Source organism: Pediculus humanus, genomic scaffold (assembly GCF_000006295.1).
Source record: "Pediculus humanus corporis 1103172107500 genomic scaffold, whole genome shotgun sequence".
NCBI classification, from domain to species: Eukaryota; Metazoa; Arthropoda; class Insecta; order Psocodea; family Pediculidae; genus Pediculus; species Pediculus humanus.
In genome coordinates this window covers 135,953-158,696 of record NW_002987116.1, presented here as the reverse complement: position 1 = coordinate 158,696, position 22,744 = coordinate 135,953, and the positions used below count along the sequence as shown (strand labels likewise).

General features: G+C 29.5%; 2 protein-coding genes across 2 annotated transcripts; both read right to left on the bottom strand.

Annotated features, from left to right (window-relative positions):
• Window positions 1-2,932: 2,932 nt before the first annotated feature.
• Phum_PHUM155220 (uncharacterized protein) lies at window positions 2,933-3,855 on the bottom strand (the record flags this gene model as incomplete). The annotated part of the gene is made up of 2 exons (XM_002424786.1): window positions 2,933-3,219; window positions 3,297-3,855. The coding sequence occupies 2 exons, from the start codon at window positions 3,853-3,855 to the stop codon at window positions 2,933-2,935; spliced, it is 846 nt and encodes a 281-aa protein (XP_002424831.1).
• A 9,476-nt stretch (window positions 3,856-13,331) lies between these two features.
• Phum_PHUM155210 (calcium/calmodulin-dependent 3',5'-cyclic nucleotide phosphodiesterase, putative) lies at window positions 13,332-22,171 on the bottom strand (the record flags this gene model as incomplete). The annotated part of the gene is made up of 9 exons (XM_002424785.1): window positions 13,332-14,935; window positions 15,047-15,275; window positions 15,363-15,569; window positions 15,660-15,821; window positions 15,904-16,120; window positions 16,662-16,921; window positions 18,843-19,080; window positions 21,753-21,974; window positions 22,104-22,171. The coding sequence occupies 9 exons, from the start codon at window positions 22,169-22,171 to the stop codon at window positions 13,332-13,334; spliced, it is 3,207 nt and encodes a 1,068-aa protein (XP_002424830.1).
• Between the last annotated feature and the right edge of the window lie 573 nt (window positions 22,172-22,744).

The window sequence follows — 22,744 nt, the reverse complement described above, 5'->3', positions numbered from 1 at the left end:
TCTTTCTAATATTTTACACCTTTTTCGTCTCTCTCATTTTCTCTCTAACTCTCATCTTTTACATTTCTTTCGTCTTTCTTTCCCTTTCTCTCTCTCTCTCTCTCCCATTTTTTACACCCTTTCCCTTTCTATCTCTCTCTCTCTCTCTCTCTCTCTCTTTCTTTGATGTTTTCTAAATTTTCCGCCTCTCTCTCACTTTTTTTCACATTTTACACCTTTTTCGCTTCTCTTTCTCATCTTTTCCACATTTTCCATTTCTCTCTTTGACGTTTTCTAAATTTTCCGTCTCTCTCTCTCTTTCTTTTTCATCTATTACACCTTTTCTGTTTCTGTGTCCATCTCTTTCTCTCTCTCTCTCTCATTATTCATCTTTATTAAGTCTTTTTCAAGATCTTTTCTCCCTCACTCATTGCTTTCATTTAAATTTTTTCTCTTTTTTTCGTACAGGAAAATTTCTAACGTGATTTTTAACAATACATAAATTTTTTTTCCCTGTAATAATAATCGTATGATGCAATAATAATAATAATATTCTTTTTTTTTACTTATCATTTTTAATTTGTTATAAAACAATTAATCGCAAAAAAACGAAAATAATAATGAAGCCATAATCGTCAAAAAGATATTTATATATCACCTTTAAAATAAATAAAATAATTAATTTATTTAATCAAAAAAAACTTTTTTCTTTTTTTTTTTTTTTTAATTTTATTTTATATAGCCTTAAAAAAAAAGAAAATTTAATTTAAAACCACGTGATTCGTGTTTCCTTTTACCAAAAAAAAAAAACATGTTGTAATAAAGTTGTTGTTGTTGTTGTTGTTCCCCTTTTTTTATTGAGTAATAAAAATTGTAATAAACTTATGCTTTTCATTAATCAAAGTTTAAATGTTCCACGTAATTCATTTGTTGCAGGTAAAAAAAAATAATAAATAAATAATTTACCACGATTGTTTGTTTGTTCGTTTGTTCGTTTGTTTGTTTTTTCATATACGTTTCGATTAAACTTTTTTTTTTTTTTTACGACGAAACGAAAAAATTTTAACGATTTAATTTTTTTTTTTTTTTTTTTAATGTAAAACACGTAATCATTAAAAAATTTGTTAATCCCTCCTCCCCCCTCAACTCCCATTCCCCTGCTCCTCCTTTGCCCTTCCCTCTCTCCCGGTAAAGGTCAAATTATTATTATTATTATTATTTTGAAATTTTACTCATCGATCAATTTGTTTTTTGAAATTAAATTAAAACATTTTTGTAAGAAAAACGTGTCATTAAAAAATGGACAAGTGGAAATAAGAGATAGAAAAACGGGGTTTTTCAAAAAAAAAAAAAAACCGCGAAATTTTTAGAAACATTAATCAAGCAAAAGGTTTTTAAAAGGAATTAAAAAAAACCTTTTGTTTCGAAACCTCAAAACATAGAAAACTAATTATTCAAACGTTAAACTTTTTTTTTAACTACTACGTTATAATTTTTTTATTTTCATTTTTTTGGCAAATGTTCCGAAAAACGCACACAATCAAAAATTAATTCGATTAATTTTAATCGATTTTTATTAATTAATTTTAATCGATTTAAATGAATCACGATTTGAAAGAGTGAATAAAAAATAAAAATAAAAAAAATAAAAATAAAAATCTAGGTCAAATGATATTAATAATAATAATAAGAAGAAGAAGAAGGTAATTCTTAAGGTTTGTCAAAATGTTGTGGGCCGAATTTGCCAATTGGAAACAATCGATCATTTTATTTCCGGTTGTTCGATATTGGCAAAACATGAATACTTAGAAAGGCACAATAAAATTCGTCAATATCTTCACTGGAGTATCTGTCGCGAATGTGGAATGGATGGATTACCCAAGGAGTGGTACAACCATATACCACCCCGGTTACGACAGTGGGTTCATGCACGGTTCTGTACGATCAACAAATCCAGAACTGTGTCAGCCAACAAACCGGATATCATCCTGGGACATAATGCTGAAAGGTGGTGTAAGCTAATGGAAGTATCCATACCGGCGGAAAAACACACCAGACAGCCAAAGAAGAGGGCAAAAGGCTGAAATAGCCAGAATGTGAGGGGAACGAAAACAGAAACTATTCCGGTTCCCGTAGGAGCACTGGGAGCCATGCCACATTCAATAAAAGAAAATTCAAAGAAGATTTTGAAGAACCTAAAGGAAGAAACCATCCGGGAAATCGCACTATGTGGGACAGCTCACATTCTTCGAAAGACAGCAGGACCAACGAAATCCAAGCATTCATTCCTGTGGAATCAGGTAGAAACCTAGAATGAGTGATTAAAAACTCCAAAAAATACACAAAACCTTATTTTCGAAAGTAATAATAATAATAAAAATATAAACGGTAAAATTTAAAGTCATTTGTATTAGGAGAAGAAAAACTATAAATTCTTATTTTCTAACAACAACAAAAAATAAATTACCCGCGTTTCGAGGTAAGATTAAACAAAAAAAAAAATGGTTTCTTCGATTAACTAACAATCGATACTACCCGATTAATGTTATCATTTGTCGTTGTTGTTGTTGTTGTCGAAAAAAAACGAACGGGTTTTTGTTTTTAAAAATGCGTCATTATTCAAAAAATTATTTTCCATCGGTGATTGATTACGGTTAAAAAAAAAAGTTTCTGTCGTTAACAAACTTTCTCCCAAGCAACAATAACAACAACAACAACAACAACAATTTTTCCTATCCCTACCCTACGGAAAAAACAATTTTCCGATTTTTTTTCTCGTATTTAAAATTTACATGCTTGATAATATGATCACGTGATAATAAATTTAAAAAAATTCATTTCAACGCCATCATCATCATCATCAACAACATAATCGGTGATATTAAATTGCATAAGCGTCATCTAAACGCGATGTTTGTCGAGGGAGGAGGGGAGGGAGGGAGGGGAGGGAGCATTAAAAAAAAAATTTCATATAAATACTCACTGGAATTTTAGACCAGAATCCAGACGACGACGACGTCGACGAGGATAATTGAAGACTTTCCGATCTTTTAATAATTTTTTTACCCGTTATCTTATCCAGTGATAAAGGGGATAAATTCCATAAGCTACCACCTTTTTTCAATCCTGATAATAATAATAATGATGATGATTTTTTATTGATTGTTTTTTCTTCTCCGACTTCTTCCGCTTCCATACATTTCCAACATATCCTAACGGAATCGTCTCGGTCGTCACCCCCTTCGATGACGTCATCATCATCATCGTCATCATCATCATTGAATATTTTTTTTCATTCAAGTTAAAATCGTTGCAACTTTTCGATTTGAATTTTTTCAACATTTTAACTTTTTGATTCTCGAACATGGAAAACGAGGGTTTCGATAAATCGAACGGAATCGGATTCGTCGGAGTGTTCAATATTTTATTTTCGTCTATTTTTAAACTTTCCAAAGAATCCGATAAAAAATTTAAATTACTTTTTAAACTCTGAGTATTTTTCAAATAATTTCCTCTCGTCAACAATGGCGAATTTTGTATGAACCTATTGATTTTCTTACGAAACGATAATTGATTCCATTCCAAACGAAACACGGATGAATCCGGAATCGATGATGATTTATCGATCGTTTTCGATTTCCTACGAAAATCCATGAGAGTTTTAGATTTTTGTAAAATAAGATTTTTTTTCATCAATAAATTTTCCGACGGTGGAATCGTTTGCGTCGATTGTTCTTGATCTGTTGTCGTGGTTGTTGTCGTCGCGGTTGTCGACGTCATCGTCATCGTCGTTTCATCCGTCGATGATTTTCTTTTTTGTTTTTTCTTTTTTTTTTCCTTTTTAGGATGATCGTTATTTTTCGGAGTGTAAACCATAACGGCGGCACAACACAACACAAAACAACACAAAACGATGCGAAAAATGAAAAACTCGAACAAAAACAAAACAAAATCGAATCGAAAAATAAAACGTTTTTTCTAAAATATACGTGATAAATTCAAATGCACAGTTGTTGTTGTTGTTGTTGTTGTTGTTGTTGTTGTTGTTTGTTCCTTTTTGTTGCTTGTTGTTGTCGATGAAATAATTATAAAAACAGACGTAAAAAAAAAAAAAAAACAGTAAATTAATATTTTTTTAACGTACGAGAATTTAACTTTTGTGTTTTTTTTTTTTGCTTTACTTCTTTCTTCCAACAACAACAACAACAACAACGACAATGACGGCAACAACAACAACCAGACAAATTATTATCATAAATAATTATTTAAATAACACACGAAACTAAAAAAAAAAAAAAAAACGTGTCATCATCATCATCATCATCATCATCGTACATTTTTTTTTTTTTGTTTGTTTTTATTTAAATTTTTTTTTTTTTTCTTTCTTTCTTTCTTTTAATTAAAAGAATACGTAATTTTTTTTTATTATTATTTCTATATCACTTTTTATTTAATAATAATAATAATAATAATGATAATGATAATAATTTTACATTATTTCCGGAAAAACCAAACAAAAAAAAAAAAAAAAAAAAACTGTTAAATCCACGTTAATTTTCCTTTACATCACTTAAAACTAAAATTTTTTTTTCTTTCTCTCTCTTTCTCTTCCCACTCCCCACTCCCCCTCATCCCGATCGTTTAAAAAAAAACAATTAAATCGATTTTATTATTATTATTATTATAAATATAATCTCGAAAAAGAAAAAAAAAAAATACGAATAACGATACGAACTGATAATGTGTGATAACGCGACAAACACACACACTCACACACACAAACGAACGAACGAATAGCAAGGAACGAATAATATTTGCTGAAGTTAACAACAATATCATCATCATCATCATCATTCAATGCAAAAAAAAAAAAAAAAACATGCCTAAATATTCTCAATCATTGTTGCCAACTTTTGAATATTCGCGAACGAATTTTTTTTTTTTTTTTTGAATTAAGTAGGCCGCGCGTTTTTTTTAAATAACGTAACGTAACAAGAAATTGTGTTGACCTTCGACTTTGTTTATTTATTTTTTCATCATCATTATTATTATTATTATTATTGTTTTGTTTTATGACGTAGTCTTTTTTTTTTTGCAAAGCGAATAATAATAATAATACTAATAATAATAATAATAAAATTTCTTTTTTTTTTTAATTTTTTATTTACGACTTTTTACGAACGTACAAGAAGAAAAACGTTGGAAAATAATAAGTGAGAGAGAGAGAGACAGAGAGTAAGTAGTGGGGAGGGAGGAAAATGGCGGATTTTCTTTTCTGTTTTTAATAACGAGTGAGATTTAAAAATAAAAAAATTTTTTTTTTTATATATATACGGCACGATGTTTGATCGAAACGTGTTTAATTTTAGTTTCCGGTGATTCGATTAAATAAATAATGATAATTTATATTTGCGTGTGTTGAACGGAAACGATCGAGAAAAAAAAAAAAAAAAACAAAATCAAAAAGCGGCCGTTATACTAATAATAATAATAATAATAAAATCCAGTCACTTTTTCGATTATTTAATTTATTGTTTGTTTGTTTGTTTGATTGATTGTTTTAATATCGGTTATGATTTATAAAAACCGATTCGTGTAACGACGACGACGACGACGAATTTTTTATATTTGGAATTGAGAAAAAAAAAAAAAAGAAAACCTTGAAAATATTAAATTTTTTTTTTTTTTTTAACGGTCGACGACGCCATTTTGAAATTTGTTTTTTTTTTTTTTTTTACAAACCCCTCTTCGACTATTATTTATTATTATGATGATGATAATCCTAACGTTTATATAAATTTCAATTTAAAATAATTTTTTTTTTTTTTTTTTTTTAAATGTTACAAATTTCATAATGTAACGAATCGCGTGCAAAAAATTAATTTAGAAAATAATGATGATGACGATAATAATGATGATAATTTCGTTAAGTTTCCCTCGTTATTATCATTATGTAAAAAAAAGTAAAATAAAAATGGCGGATCGTTATTATAGAATTAAATATGAGAGTGTTAAACGCGTAAAAAAAAAAAAATGCATTACGAATTACATAAAATTATTTTTTACAGTCACGTGATTATTAATTTATTTAAGCGTTTTTTTGCTTAATAAGCTAAATATTAAAGAAAAAAACAATGATGATGATAATAATAATAATATCGTTATTATCGATATGATTTCGATCGTTTTAACTTTTTTTTTTTTTAACACGTTTTTTATTCGTAACGGGATTTTAGAGAGAGAGAGAGAGAGAAAATTCCTTTGAATTTTTTTTTTACTTACCTTTAAATTCCTTTTTGTTTTTATCCTTTGATCATCACATCGTTTTGTTTCCTCCTGTTTTTCATTATGGTAAATATAAAAAAATTTTTCTTTCTCTTCTGATTCTGAAATGGAAAAATTTAGGTAATGATAATAATAATAATGAGATGAAAAACATGTGTTTCGATACCTTTTAAAGTTGATGAGATGTTTTAAAAAAAAACAAAAGGTTTTTTTTACATATAAGGAAATAATTAATAATAATAATACAAGTATGAACAACACAACACAATGGAAAAAAAAATTGAATTGTAACAAATGAAGAAGGATCGGTCGAAAAAGAGATGAAATGAAAGAATAATAACTGAAAAAGAGAGAAAGAGCTTGAGACAATAAAAGAAACCGATAGAATGAAAAGGAATAGTGAGTGGGATAGAGACAGAAGGAGAAAGAAAGAGAAAAATATCATATCAGAGAGAGAAAGACAGCAAAAGAAAAACAGAGAGAGAGAGTAAAATAAAAACAGATAGAGTGAGAGAGAGGGTGAGTAAAAGAAAAATAGAGAGAAAGACAGGCCAAATAAGAGAAAGAAAGAAAATTACAGAAAGAGAAAATGAAGAGAGTGAGAGAGAGAGACATAGACAAACCAAATTAGAGAGAGACAAACAAACTAAATAAGAGAGAGACAGAGAGGAAGACCTTAAAATACAGACAGAGAGAGAGAGAAATTGAAACAATAAAGGAAACCAATAGAATAAAAAGGAATAGCAAATAAGAGATAGAAAAATAAATCATATCAGAGACAGAAAAAGAGAGAGAGAGACAGACAGGCCAAATTAGAGAGAGAGAGGGAGGGAAATATACAGACCAAATGAGAGAGAAAAAGAGAAACAAAAAGACCAAATAAGAGACTCAGAGAGGAAGAGGGTACTTGAGACAATGAAAGAAACCTTTAGAATGAAATGGAATATCGAGTGACAAGGAGAGTAAGGGAGAAAGAGAGAGAGAGAGAGAGAGGGGGTGAGTGATAAGACATTTGATATTATTAAAACCAATAAAAAATTATAATAACAACAACAAACCGTGATTTCTTAAAATCTTAAAAATTTTTTTTTTTTTCATTTTTATTATTTAACCATTAAACGCTGTCGTTTCTAATTTTTCTTCATTTTCCCATCGTAAAAATTATTAAAAAGAAAAACTGCCAAATTTTTTTAACACCCAATGAAGAAAAAGAAAAAAAGAAAAAATGTTATAAAACAGAGAAAAATTTTTTTTTTCAAAAATATTTTATTTATAGTTTTCATTTTTTTGTTAGTTTTTTTCACTAACCTTCAGCAAAAAAAAAAATTTTTTTATTTAGCTATTGAAAAACATATTTAATGAAAAGAGAGAGAGAGAGAGAAAAGAAGAGAAAAAGGAAACGGAAGCATCTGTTTGTTATATTTAATAATAAACCTATGGCTTTTGGTTTTTTTTTCTTTTTTTTTTTTGCTTAAAAAAAGGCAAAAAAAAAGGGAAGAAAAAAAATTTGGCCTTAAGTGGTAATTAAGGGAAAAAAATGATGATGATAATAATAATAATTAAAAATTATTATTTTTAAACCTTTCCAAGTTTAAAAAAAGAAAAAAAAAATTTTTTTTTCTTTTTTTTTTACTTATTATGTTTAATTATATATTCCTTTTTTTAGTAATTTCAACCTGCTGACGATGCTCATAATCAGCAATTTATAGAAATTTCTAAACCAGAAAAAAAAAAAGAAAAAAAAAATTTTTTTCTTTTTTTCCCATTTGCATCTTATTTATTCTAATTATGGTTAAGAAGAAAAACAAATAAATAAAATTTAAAAAAAAAAATATTACAACCCTTTTCTGGTTAAAAGAAAAAATTATTTGTTTTTGTTGCAATTTTAAAAACAATAATAATAATAATAAAAGGTAAACCATATCATTTATACTAATGTTCAAAACAAACTATCATCATCATAAATTTATTTAATAATATTTTTTTATACAAAACAATAAAAAACAATACTGTATACTGTTTCTTATAATTCATTATCAATCCATGAATGATTAGATTATGTTTATAAATGTGAAAATAATAATAATAGTTCTGTTGAATGAAAATGTTGTGGCAAAATACAAAGTTTGTTGTTGTTGTTGTTGCTGCATGATTTTGTGGTTGTGTGTGTTGTTGTAACATTTTAACATTTACAATAAACTAATTTAAAGCAAAACCAATCAGAATAATGTTATTATAATAAAGAAATCATGAAAAAAGAGGGGATAGTGATCTGTTATATACATTGTCATGATCCCACATTAAATGTTCATATTTTTGTAAACAAAAGTGTAACAATGAAACCACAGATACAAACTCTTGGACACAGAGATACTTTGTAGAAGGTTCTAGAAACTCTTTCATTTGTTTTATTTACTAACAGCATCAGTCTTTTTTTTTAATTTAGTTGGTTGTGCATTCAGTAACAAAACAGTAACAGAAAACTGAGCTTATAAAAAAAGGTGACTTGATATTTTAGCTAATTTGTATTTTGTTCATCTGTTTTCTTCTGATCATCTTTGTGTTCAAGTTTAACATTTTTTGGTTTGTGTCTAACATCTAAATTAGTGATTGTGTAGTGCAATGTTCATGAAATTAAGTAGTTAACCTGTACAGTTTATGTAAAATAATGTTAAAAGTTTTATTTTTATTTTGCTTACTTACAAATATAATTCTTCTTCCCCCAAAAATGTATTCAATTATTGTTATAATTTAGAGTAGTATCACTAACGTGGAGGTCAATTAACGTGGAGAACCGATAATGGAATCAGATCATGACAACATATATACAAACTGATAGAATTAGGAGATTTTGTTATGTTTTCAAGTTGAAAAATTGCATTTGAACGATGAAAAAACATTAATTTCACTAAATTTAATTATTAAATCGATAAATAAATGAATAAAAACGAATCAAAAGTTATTTTTTTAAAAATAAACATCAATTACCTGTATGCGAATGAGTATCTGAAACAAATACGACGCCATCTTTAATTTTATTCCCATGTGTATTGGAAATTCAACGCGTGTGAAAACAAAATTTCTTTTTTTTTTACAACGAAACAAAATATTAATTAACGACAATAAAATAAAATGTATCGCGTTTGTGAACGAACGAAAAAATTAATATTTATTTATTTAAACAATGAATAATTAATTAAAAACTTTGCAAAAATTATATAAATGGCAACCGCTTTCGTTATTATTACGTCACTGCGCATGAGTACGTATGCTACGAAGAAAAACCGTTACGTCGAACGATGGAAGCGCGCGGTAAATTTAAAATTTTTTTTACGGATTCGATAAAATTAAATAAAATAAATATTTATTTTAATTAATTAATTTATTATTATTATTAATTATTTTTGTTTTTGTAAAATTACACGAAATTATTTACATATATGTAATTATGTAAATACGATACGACCGTATAGGAGGAAATCGTAACGAAAAAAAAAACTCGAGTGCGTTAGCAATTAATTAAATTTATTTATTTATTTATTACTCATCGTTCGACATGTTGCCTTTTTACTACGTCATCAAACGTTAAACATAATAACCGTTAATTTCAAAAAAAAACAAAAAAATTTTCATCAAATTTAAACACAAACTTTTCCTTTTTCAAACTTAATATTATTCATCGTTATATTTTATTACGTAATAATAATAATAATAATAATAATGATAATAATAATTGCACGAAACAATTTAATTACGTACGTACGTTTAATTAATATAAGTTTATAATAATTAATACAATTTTCGATTCCATAGAGTAAAACAATAAATTATTATTTATAACGGTAATGTAAACAAAACAATTTAACTATTTATATAATAAATAATAAATGTTTTATTTTTTAACGGTTTTTAATGGTTGATAATAAATTTAATATAATTCAATTCTCGATACGCACACGCGCACGCACTCACCATCGATAAAATTAATTAATAATTAACAAAAAAAAAAAGAAAAAAAAAAGAAAGAAAAAACTATATTCAATAATATACATTCTCTTATATAATATATATATATATATTTAATATAATATAACATAATATTTATATTTATTTTGTGACAACGACAACAAATTAATAAGCTTTTATCATTATTATCATTATTATTATTATTATTATTACAATTATTTTCAATTGTGATTTGACTTAGAAATTAAAACAAAAAAAAAAGAAAAATTTATTTATATGCATATATATACACAAATTACAATGATATAATTTTAATATATATAATTAAATATAAATGTGCCGCCATTTTGTGTGGTTTTTTTCCCCCATAAATGTGTGTCGTTTTGTTTGTTTGTTCGTTTGTTTGTTCGTTCGTTTGTTCCTTTTTTGATAAAATAAAAGAATTTGTGTCAACCTGAGAAAGTTTTTGAAAAAAATCATCAAACTCTTTATATATATATATGTGTATCACTATTTAATTGAAATTCTATTTAATTAATAGCAAAAACGACGATAATAATAATAATAATAATAATAATAATAATAATGATGATGATGATGATGAAAATAAATATTTTATAGAAAAAAAAAAGGAAATTTTTTTTTTTGGCACTCAACTTTATGGCTTTTTTTATAATTTAATATAAAAAAAATTGAACGCGCACGTAATAATAATAATAATAATAATAATAATAATGATTATTAAAGCGATTATGTTTCATTAAAGTACAATAATAATAATAATAATAATAATAAAATTTATAAATAATTCATGGTCGGTTTGAATTAATCGTTCACTAACTTTTTTTTTTTTTTTTGTAAATTATTATAAAAAATTTTGTTCACGTTTTTTTTTTGGCCCGGTGAATAATAATAATAATAATAGTAATAATAATGATATTGATAATAATGATAATACATATTCGTAGCATTCGCCCAGATTTTTATTTATTTATTTATAAATAAAAAAGTTTTTATTTTTCATTATGGCTTTTGAAAATAACAATAATAATAATAATAATAATAATTGTTATGATAAACGACTCTCCAAAAAATTTCTTTAAAAATAAATATTAAAAAAAGAGAGAGTAAGGGAGGAGGGGAGAGAGAGAAAGAGAAAAGTTATGAAAAAGATTTAATAACGACGACGATTAAACAATTAAAAATAAGAAAAAAAGAAAGAAAAGCTTAAATGAAAGTTTTAATTGAAAAGTTTTTAAGTGTGCAATTATATCTTTCATATAATAATAATAATAATAATAATAATTATTATTATTATTATTATTATTATTATTATTATCATCATCATCATCACTCTTGTTTCGAAATTATTTTTCAAATTTCGTATTGTTTTAATTACGACAAAAACAAAAAAGAAAAAGAAAAAAATTTTTTTTTTTTTAAATGCTATTTCCGGTTACGGTTATTTTTATCCTAACCGGAAGTTATTCGTTCGTTTTTTTTTCTCTTTTCGTCCCACACACACACACACACACATATAAACGGTCAGTGGATGAATGCTTACGTCATACACAACAGTCGAACAATCATCAATCATAGAGAGAAAGAAAAAAAAATTAAATTTTTATTATTATTTTTTAATTACTCTATGACATTTTTAGTTTAAAAAAAAAAAAAAAAACGTGGCAACGTGGCACGAAAATGAAAAAGAAAGAGAGAGAGAGAGAGGAAGAGATAGAAAAAATTTCAACCTCGTCAAATGGCAAAAATTTACGCTTTTTTTTTTTTCTTACGTCACATCGTAATAATAATAAATTAATAAATTATTAATAATAATAATTATTATTATTATTAATTTCCGGTTATTTATTAATCACAAATATTAAATGGCAAAAAATATTAATGTAAATATATAAAATAATCAAAATCCACTTTTCGGCAAGATTTTTTTTGTTTTTTTTTTTTAAATTAATAATCAATATATATAAATTAGTTTCATACGTCATAAACATCATCACCATCATCATCATCATCATCATTATTATTATTATCATTTCATTTGTTTATAAAAATTTTCCGATAGTTTTCATCCGATGTTTTTTTTTTTTTTTTTTTGTTTACGCGGGAATTAAAAAATTACATTTTTGTTAGTAAAAGCAGACGATGCGATTCAAAATAAAAAAAAAAAAACGTCGTGTCACAAACGAAATTTTTAAAAATTTTAACGTTTGATAACGGTAACTAACTTTAATATAAATTTAAAAAAAAAATACAATAATAATAATGATATTAATAACAACAATAATAATAATAATAAATTAAGCGTAATACCCGACATCGTCGTTCCCACCGAATCCACCTCGTTTCCTCCTATCCTACCAATAAAAAAAAACAAAACGATGATGATGATAATAATAATAACAAATTTTACGATTTCTTCATTGCGCGAAAAAAAATTTAAAAATATTAATAATAATAATAATAATAATAATAATAATGATAACAGTGATGATAATAAAAATAATTAACGTAATATACATATAGAAAAACATCAGGCATAAAATCATTTATTATTATTATTATTATTATTATTATTATTATTTCCGTTTTCTCCGACGGCAAAAAATACATGCAAATGATATTATTTAAAGATATCAAAAAAATAGGAAAATTTCTCACGTAAAAAATTTATTTACTCTATGACTCTTTAATTAATTACTTTTACGTGGATAATCATAGAGTAGGTGACGACATTAACCGAACCGTTTCTTTCCCTTATTCGTCTTTTTGATTTCTGTATAATTGCAAGCGTTAATTGTAGCGTCACAAAGGTTAATGGCAGTAATAATAATAATGATGATGATGATGATGATGATAATGATAACAACAGTGATAAAATTTTAGAAATGAAATGTTCGGACCCGCCGTTACCTTTTAAAAATTAATAAATTCGAAACGTAAAATCAAAAGTACGTAGAAAGAGGGAAGAGGGGAGGGGAGGGGAAACCCCGAACAAAACGCTAATGATGATGATGATGATGATAATATAAAAATATCACATGTAAGAAATCTAGCTAACCTAAAAACATTTAAAAATAACGCTAATTTGGTTTAGAGCCTTCTCTTGCGAAACTGGAAGAACCGGCGGCGCCATTGTTGTCTTCATCGTTTTTATTTCCGGTTCCGCCGCTTTTCTTCAACCGAAAACTCGATGTCAAACTGTTTAATATGTTGTGATGATGGTGATGATGATGATGATGATGACGACCGTAACTCGAATCATCTTCGCTTTTACCGATCTTACCGAGGAAACTTGATTTTTTCGGACTCGACATCCACGTCATGGTGGTAGTCGTGGCCGTAGTGGTGGTCGTGGCGGTAGAGGACGGTTTTTTTTTTTCCCCGCTCACCGGTGTCGCGTCAAAAAATTTATACCTCGTCGATTTCAATTCTTCCGCGGACGATTTCCTTCTCGTTTTTTCCGAATGAACCGGACTCGGACTTCCCGGCGACGAGGGAACGTCCAACGAAGAGGACGAAGTACCGTCGGATTTACTACCAATGAGTACTTTCCAACCTTTTCTCATTCTTCCGGACGTTCTGTTCTGTAGAAGTTGTTTTTTACCCTTGCCGAGAGTTCTAGATTTTTCAACGGTTTCCGCCGTTCCGTCATCGGCGCACTCTTTTAAACAAAATTGATTTTCACAACTCGTTTGTAAACCGGAAGTTTTGTTACCGACGTTTGACCCGTTGTTCTCCGCGTTTCCTCCGTCACTCTCGCGACCGGAAGTTATTTTATCTTTAATGTGTTTCAACCGGTTTAAAAAAAACAAATGACCGTTGCTCCCGAGTTTTCTTTTTTTATCTCCGCCTCCACCTCCGCCGCCTCCTCCACCTCCACCTTTTCCGGAAAATTGTTTTTCAATGCTTTCTTCCGTTTTGGACGCGTTCAAATTGTTCGCCAATGAATTTCCGGTCGTTTTTTTTTTCGACGTCGTTATGACTAAATTATCTTCGGATTTGGACGATACGCTCGATTGCAACGAATTCTTCAATATGCTGTTTATGACGACCGTTTGATTTTGATGATTGAACGTCGTCGTGTCTTTTTTTAAATTTTGCAAACCCCAACAGGACGTTTCGAATTCTCGCGAGTAACGGTTATCTCCCGTTCGCGTTTCGTTCAACGCGTTCGATAATATCGATTCATCGTCTTTCAATTTATTCTTTTTTTCATCTTGTACTACTTTAACTATTTCGATTGACGTCACGGTCAACGGAGGAGGTTTCTGGGGCGGAGCGACGACAACGTTTTCCCTTTTGTTGTTTTTTTCCATTGCGTTCGACACGCTGCTCCTTCTCGAATGTTGCCAATGTTCGCTAAGTCGCGGCTTTTCGACGACGGCCAACGATTTCCTCCTGTACTCGTATTTGTTTTTATTATTGTGAAAATTATTCGCTTTCGGCGTTCCCCTCGATAATTTATTATATACATCGTCTCCCTTTTCCGAATCTCCGCTACTACCTTTTCGACTAGTTTTATCACCCGACAATTTGTCAGAGTCCGAACTTCCCTTACCCGAACTCATAGTGTCCGACGTGATGCTTCTCTTAAGGAATTTACCATCTTCTCCTCTTATCATTTTCGACCAATCCGGTTCGTTTTCCGAATACTGATTCCTTTCTTTGCTCCCTTTTCGGCTACCTGCTAAAGTACATAACATTTTCTTTTAAGTTTTTTTTTTTTTTTTTTTTTTTTTGTGAGGGGGGGGACGGGCACAAGAGAAAAGAAAATTTTTGCGTCGTGACGACATACCCGAAAAACTTTTTCTCGGTACGAAATTCGTAGACGTTCCCTCGGTTGAAATTTTAAATTTCAACGTTTTCTCCGAAACTTCAACTTCCGTCACGGGCTCATCTTCGAAATCTTCATCGAATTCTTCCTCTTCGTCGACGTTTTCTAAATCTTCTAAAAATTCCAAAATTCCTTCCGGAGATAATGGCGGACCCGAATCGATTTCAAACTCTTCGGAAGATCTACTTTTCTGTCGGATCTTTAAAAAAAAAAAATTAAAAACGTAAAGGGAAAGGGGGGGAAAAGAAAAATAATCGATGGAAACGTCATCTGAGACCTGAGTGCAAGAATTGCAAAAACTTCGTCTGCTTCTCACGCTGTGAGCACTCCCCGATTTGACCATTCCCGGATTGTCAACTTCTTCCCCGTTTTCCGCATTCGTCGCATCCACGACGGATTTTCTACGTATCCTTTCATCTTTGGCAGCTTCGTTCAATCTTTTATAATACTCCAGAGCGTTTTTGGCAGGCGCTATTATTAAATCCTGTCACGTAATCAAATCATTACATTCGTTAATCATAAGTTTACCTTTCGCGCGGGTATAATAATCACGTACTCGATGTCAACGACTTACCTGGAGTACGGGAAACAAATCTCCCAATGCTTCGAAAAGGGGAAGCAAAACGAAACCGATAAAACTGCACTGGGACGAGGGTTTCGTGACTTTGTCTCTGTCCATGAATGGAGTCACCGGAAGACCTTCTTGTTTTTCCGCGTCGCTCTGTTTGAAAAATTCCTAAAACAAAACAAAAAAAAATAAAAAATTGCAACCGTCGGGAAAAGTGAAAATGGCGGTCGATCAAATATCAATCAATTACCGTGAGTAACCTGTCCAACCACGGTTCGGCAACTTTCATCGGCCTTGCTTCGTTCGATATGTCCGCCACTTTAATCAATATCATCGATAGTAAATTTTTATGACCTTTATTTGAAAAATCAAATTCGGAAGTGACGTCTTTGAACTGTGTCAATATTTCGTTGTGTCTCGCCATGTCCGTCGCAAGTATGCATCTGATTATTCCTTCGCGAACTTCTCTATAAAAAAAAGGGGGGGGGGAAATTTCGTTAATAAAATAAAAATCCCATGAAACTTTTTCCTACCCTCCTCTTCTCCTTCCCCTTAACCCCCTTTCATAACTTTTCATTCTCACACGTTTTCAAAACATGATTCTCTAAAGCTTTTAAAGTTTTAAATTTCCGCGGTTGGAAAAAAAAAAAAAAAATCGTGAAATGAATTATTATTATTTTTAAAATAAAAAAAAATGGCGCGTGCGGAAATCGCAAATCCTTTTTTCTCTCTCTCTCTCTCTCTCTCTGTTTTCTTCGCCTTATTATTATTATTCCTACTTTTGATTTATTTTCCATTTTCTCGCAGAAATGGAGAAGAAGATGTTAAACTGATTAATGCACGCGACGGCGTTTATAAAAATATTTTTAAAAAAAATAATAATGATGATACGATTCGAGGGAAATTTCATTTTTCTCCCTTTCCCCATACATTCTATTTATTGCAAAAGATTCTCCCCCCCCCCCGTCTTCGGATTATTTCGAATCAGTCATTGATTGGAAAACTCACTTGAAAGTTTCTTTATCCATGGATGCGAATATGTTACAATCCGGATTTTCCAATATTCTAAACGCGACGGAACAATGATGATTTTCCAATGGCGATATATCGTTATAAAGCAAAGCCAATTCCGTTCTCGCATTTATCTGATATATATTATTATATCCCGGATGATCTAAATCGTGGCAAATCGATGACGTCAACAATATCAATGCGTCCAAATCTCCCATTTTTTTCGGTATGTCCACGGTCCACATTATGACGTACATCTATATCGAAAAAAAGAAAGAGAAAAAGATAAGTTAATTAATAATGATTATCGAACTCGTAATTAATTTTTTTTTTTTACAAAACGCGACCGGAAACGTTAACGCCTTCGATATGTCGTCGTCGTCGTCGTCATTTTCCGCCTTTTCTCTCTCTCTCTCTCTCTCTCTCTCTCTCAATAAAATGAAATAATCGTAATTAAATTAATTATCTAAAATAACAACAACAACAGCAACCTGTATAATTATTATCAATCGACCATAATTGTAACCTTTTTTTTTTCTTCCCATACCCTCACGCACGCACACGCACACGCACACACACAAATAGATGGTCATTATTTCAATTAATTAATTTATTATTATTATCATCATCATCATTTCTTTTCTTTTTTTTTCGTCTAATAATTATTAGAGTTTGATGATGATGGTGTCGCCTTCCGTGTCGGTATTTTATCAAATACGATATGAAAGAAAAAAATTGCAGAGAAAAAAAAAATAAATAGGAAAAGAGAGAGAAAGAGAGAGAGTCAGAGATGGTAAAACAGTAGGAAAAAGAGAGAGAGAGAGAGAAGAAAGAGAAAGAGGAAGAAAGAGAGAGAGAGAGAAGAAAGAGAAAGAGGAAGAGAGAGAGAGGCAAAAAAACAAAGAAAGGCACAAATTGACAGAGAGAAAGAGAGAGAGTGAAACAACGAATCAAACCGTTAGAATGAAAGCGAGTGAGAGAGAGAGAGAATAAAAAGATTTTCAAAAACACAAAAAACTTATTATTGAAAATAATAAGAAAAGACTTAAATGTTGACTCAAACGACAAAAGATGATTATTATCGTTTTGAAAAGTATCCTTTTTTTCTTTTTTTTTCTCCAAAGGATTTAAAGCGTAAAAGAAACCTTTTTCGATTTTTTTTTTTAAATACAAATCTCCCCCCCCCCAAAAAAAAAAAAAAGAAATGAAAAAATTTTTCAAATGGAGCAAAATGAAAAAAAATAAAAAAAGGAAAAAAATATGAAAGAAAAAAAAAAGAAAAATTTGGTAAAAGATGCGAAAAACAAAATTTTTCAAAAAAAAAGGGAAAACGAAACCGAAAGCAAAATATAAAACCAATAAAAAAAATTTTTCAACGAGAAAAAGGAAACAAAGGAAACTCTAAAAAATATCATTTCCCGGACTCGAAACCTTTTTTCCCTATTTTTTTCCTTTCCTTTCCTTTCTTTCTATTTTTTAATAAATAACAAACAAATCAATCAAAAAAAAAAAATATCCGCATCATAAATAAATATATGTATATGTATATATTTTTTTAATAAACGTGGCATTAGAAAAATATAATTACATTTTCCATTTTTTTTCCTTTTTTTTTGTGAAAACGAAACGATTTTAAAAAATCTTTTAATCTTAAAAAAAAAAAAAAAAAAAAAAACAAATTAAATGCGAATCCGTTAATATTACTTCGGTGGAAATAATGATGATGATAATAATAATAAAATAAATTTTCCAGTTTTCCGGTTGAAAAATCATCAAGGGTGGGCGTATGGGAGAGGAGGAGAGGGAAGAGGGAGGGAAAAATTGAAAAAAAAAATGATAAAGACTCATCGGAATTAAATTTAACGAATTTTTCCCACTTTTTCCCGCGCGTCTGGAAAATTCCTTTTGTTTTGTTTTGTTAATAAAATCAAATTTTATTACTAAACGATAATCGTGTAATTAGATTAACGACGACGACGACGACCACGACCACGACGACGACGATACAAACCACAACATAATGTGTCGTCTGCCTTTTTCAAAAAAAAATTCGTTTTGTTCCTCCCTCTCCCCACCTTTCCCGTTATCATTCGTTCGCGCGAAAGAATAAAGACAGGAAAGAAAGAGATAGATAAATAGAGATAGAAAGAGAGAGAGAGAGAGAGAAAATAAACTTACCATTTGCGCGACGCAAAAACAATGGCGAAAATTATGAAAAGGTACTTCGTTATAATTTTTATAAACTTCGTATAGGAAATTTCTCAAAGTCGGCAACCGTATGTCGAATTTTTTTACCAAACCCAATTCCAGGAACATGTGCTGGAGAAACAAAAGAATTTCTTCGTCTTCGTATTGCATCGAATCGAACGATGGTTGTTTGAGCCATTCGATTATCGGTTTGCTGATTTCTTTCTCGCTGAAATTAAAAAAGAACAAACATTATTTAAAAAACAATCGATCAATCGATCGATGGATCGATGGATCGACGGATCGCCACCATTACGATGATGACTTAAACGATTATTATTATTATTATTACTATTATTATTAAGAGTCGACAAATTCTCGATTCACCATTGAACAAATGAATATTTCAAATATCGATTCGATTGTCGTGTCGATGAATCGATTCGAACCGGAAGCGGAAATTCAAAAATTTTCATCAAAATTAAATAATGGTTTCCGACCGAATCGAAACAAAACTGGAAGGTTACCCGAAATAAATATTACGTTTATATTATTATTATTATTTTCCCACCACCTCCTGTCTCTCTCTCTCACTCTCAGTCCCTTCCGCTTATCTTTTGCCCTTGATCTCTTTTTCCTTTCTCTCTCTTTTCCTTTTTCGACTCTATCGCTATTGATTATTAAAAGCATTTTTTTTTTTTTTTTGTTATCGGTTCGAAGAAAATGGTTTGAAAGAAATTACATCATCAACTGTCTTCTCAAGTCCTCTACTTCTCTTTTTCTCTCTCTCTACAAAAAAATCCTCGAGGGTTTTCCTTTTTATCCCACCTCCCTCTCCTCCTCCTTTTCCCATTTTTTTTTCTTTTCATGCAAAAAACAAAAAAAAATTTTCTTTTCAGAAAAAATTTTTTTAAATTTTTGCATTGTCTTTTTTCCTTTTTATTATCTTTATTATTTTTATTATTATTCTCGAACCTTTAGACAAAAGTTAAACCCTTTTCTTACGTAAAAAAAAAAAAAAAAAAAACTGGAAGAGAGAAATTAAGAAAATCGCATCATGAATTACTTAAACAAGCAAAAAAAAAGAGAGAGAGAGAAGGGAGTAAATTTCCCGTTCGAATTATAAATAGGTGGAAAATTTTAGGATTTTTTTTTTTAAACGCACGAATCCCCTTCCCCTCTTCTCCCCCCCAAAAAAAAAAAGTAAAATCGAAAGCCAAACAAGTAGAAGAAAAAGTGAACGACCCAAAAAAAAAAAAAAAAAAAAAAAAAAAGATTTCGAAGAAAGTAATAAAAAGTTAAAAAAATTATTAGAAAAAGAAATATCAAGAGAATTAAAGAAACGTACACGAAAGAGAGAGATAGAGACAGAAACAGACACACGCACCCACACACACAGAGAGAGAGAGAGAGAGAGAGAGAGATAGAAAATAAAATGAATATAAATCTTAATCTACCGAATGAAATTAAACGTTTCTAGAAATTCGAAAACAAAATCAAAATATTATTAAAACATAAAATTTAACAGAAAAAAAACAAATTAAACAAAATTAACGAAAGGAAAATCGTAAAAACGGTTTTCGAACGCTAAGATTACTTTTATAATAATAATAATAATAATAATAATAAATAACCGAATCGATAAACGAAGTGGAAAAACAGAGAAAAAGATGATGATGATGAAGAAGAAGAAAAAGGTTAAGAAAAGGTCGGGTCGGAAGGAAAGGGAGAGGAAATGTAAAAAAATTTCCCTCATCTTCCTTTTTACATACATATAAATGTTTCTAACCGAAGAGTTTGTTTTTGTTTACAAACAACGACAACAACCGCAACAACAACAACAACAACAACAAGAAAAATTATTATTAAAAAATTTAATTATCATTTTAATTATTACCCCTTTTTTTTTTAAAAAAAAATACCAAACAAATTTTGATTCTGTTTAAATTGCAAAAAAAAAAGGAGGCACGATCCGAAATACGAGGGGGGTGGGGTGAGAGGTGGGAGAATAAGGGGGATGAAATGGGAGACGAGGGGGTGAGGGGCGAAACGGTAACGAGTAGAGAATTAAATGAAAATAAATTCCATTTAAAGTGTTTTTCAGACCGGAATATTTAAAAAGAAAATGAAAAAAAATATTATTAATAAAATTAACACATTTTTCTTAACTGATTAAAATTTTCTTTTATATAAAAAAAAAAAATTCCCTTTCCCTTTCCCCCCTCACTTCCCCTCCCCTCGTAAAAAAGGGAGCGTTTTAGAGAGTAAAGAAATGGGAGGAGAGGAGAGATGGGCGGAAGCGGGAAAGATAAAAGAAATGAGAAAAACTGGATTTTTTTTTTTTCCTTTTACTTTTTCGTAATTAATCACCTGATTTTTTTTTCTTTCTTTTTTTTTTCTTTCTTTTTTTTTTCTCTCCCCCTATCCTCCCCCCGCTTTATTTTTCTCGATATATAATGTAATGACGTCATCGTTGTATTTATCATTAAAACGGAAATCCGTTACGATTAAACATTTTTTTTCAAAAGGCTATGACGTTTGAATTGCTTACATTTCCGGGAAAAAAATTTCCCGCCATTTTCCATCATTAAAAAAATTTCAAATTTTTTTTTATTGATTTCCCCCCCGTCCCCTTCTCCTTCTCCTCTTTCCGCCATTTTCTTTTTCTTTTCCTACCTTGTTGAAAAATGTCACAACAACAACAACTCTAATCGTTATTTTTGCCAAAACTTTTCTTTCTCTCTTTCTCTCCTTCCCACTCTCTCTTTCTCCCTTTCTTTCTCTCTCATTCTCTCCCTCACACACTCTCTCTCTCTCACACACTTTCACTCTCTCACTCTCCACAAATTTTCACTTTTTCTCTTTATAAAATTATTGAGTAAGAAAAGAGACTGAACTTACCAAACGTTTAAAAATTTTTCTCGAATTTTCCGCCCTCTCTCGCTACTCGTTCTCCTATATTGATACCTTTGACAAAATGGTTCCTTTTGCAATTCGATTTTCTTATACCTTTCCGTCGTTTCGAGTTTGTTGCGAAAATTTTCAACCTGTGACTTGAGATCGCTGAATATCGGCGGAAGTTCCAAATTATCATTTTTCAATTGTTTTTCTAATTCTAATATCCTGCGGTGTCGAGGTAGATGGATGGAAAAAAAAAACAAAAACAAATTAAAAACTCGATACGCATCGTTCGATCGATCGATCTATCGATTTATCGATATGCATGCTCGCGTTCGTCCATTCATTACGTACCTATTTTGAAGTTCAATTAAATCTATACCAAAATCGTCAAACATCATTCTGCTGACGTCACCGGACATCAATGACAACTGACATGATTTGTAATTCGCGTGATTATTGTCATTTTGCATCCGAGGTAATTCACTGTTGCCGATGACGATGTCACCATCTTTGTTTGTCGGACAGTAAAGTTCTAAAAAAAAAAAAAAAATTGACATTATTATTATTATTTTTGCCTCGTTCGGGTCAAATGTGAAACCACGATCAAACTCTCCACCTGTTGAACTTGTAAAAAAATAATGATAATAAAATGATGCTTATAAAAAAAAAGGGGGGGAAAAAAAATTAACGAACACATTACGGTTTTTTTGTTTTGTTTTTCCCCCTTTGAAAAAAAAAAAAAAAACATTAAATAAAGAAACAAACTAACAAGCAAGCAAACAAACGAACAAACAAACAAACAAATAAAAAATAAACCCCCCGTTTGGAAAATTATAAGAGAATCAACAACAAACAATTGAATTAAAAAAACAAAACAAATTTTCGGTTGAAACTAATTTTTTCATTCCTTTTTTTTTCTCCCTTTTTTTTAGTTTTCCTCCCGTTTTCTGTTTTACTTTTATTTTTTCTTTTAATTAAATTTAAAATGATGA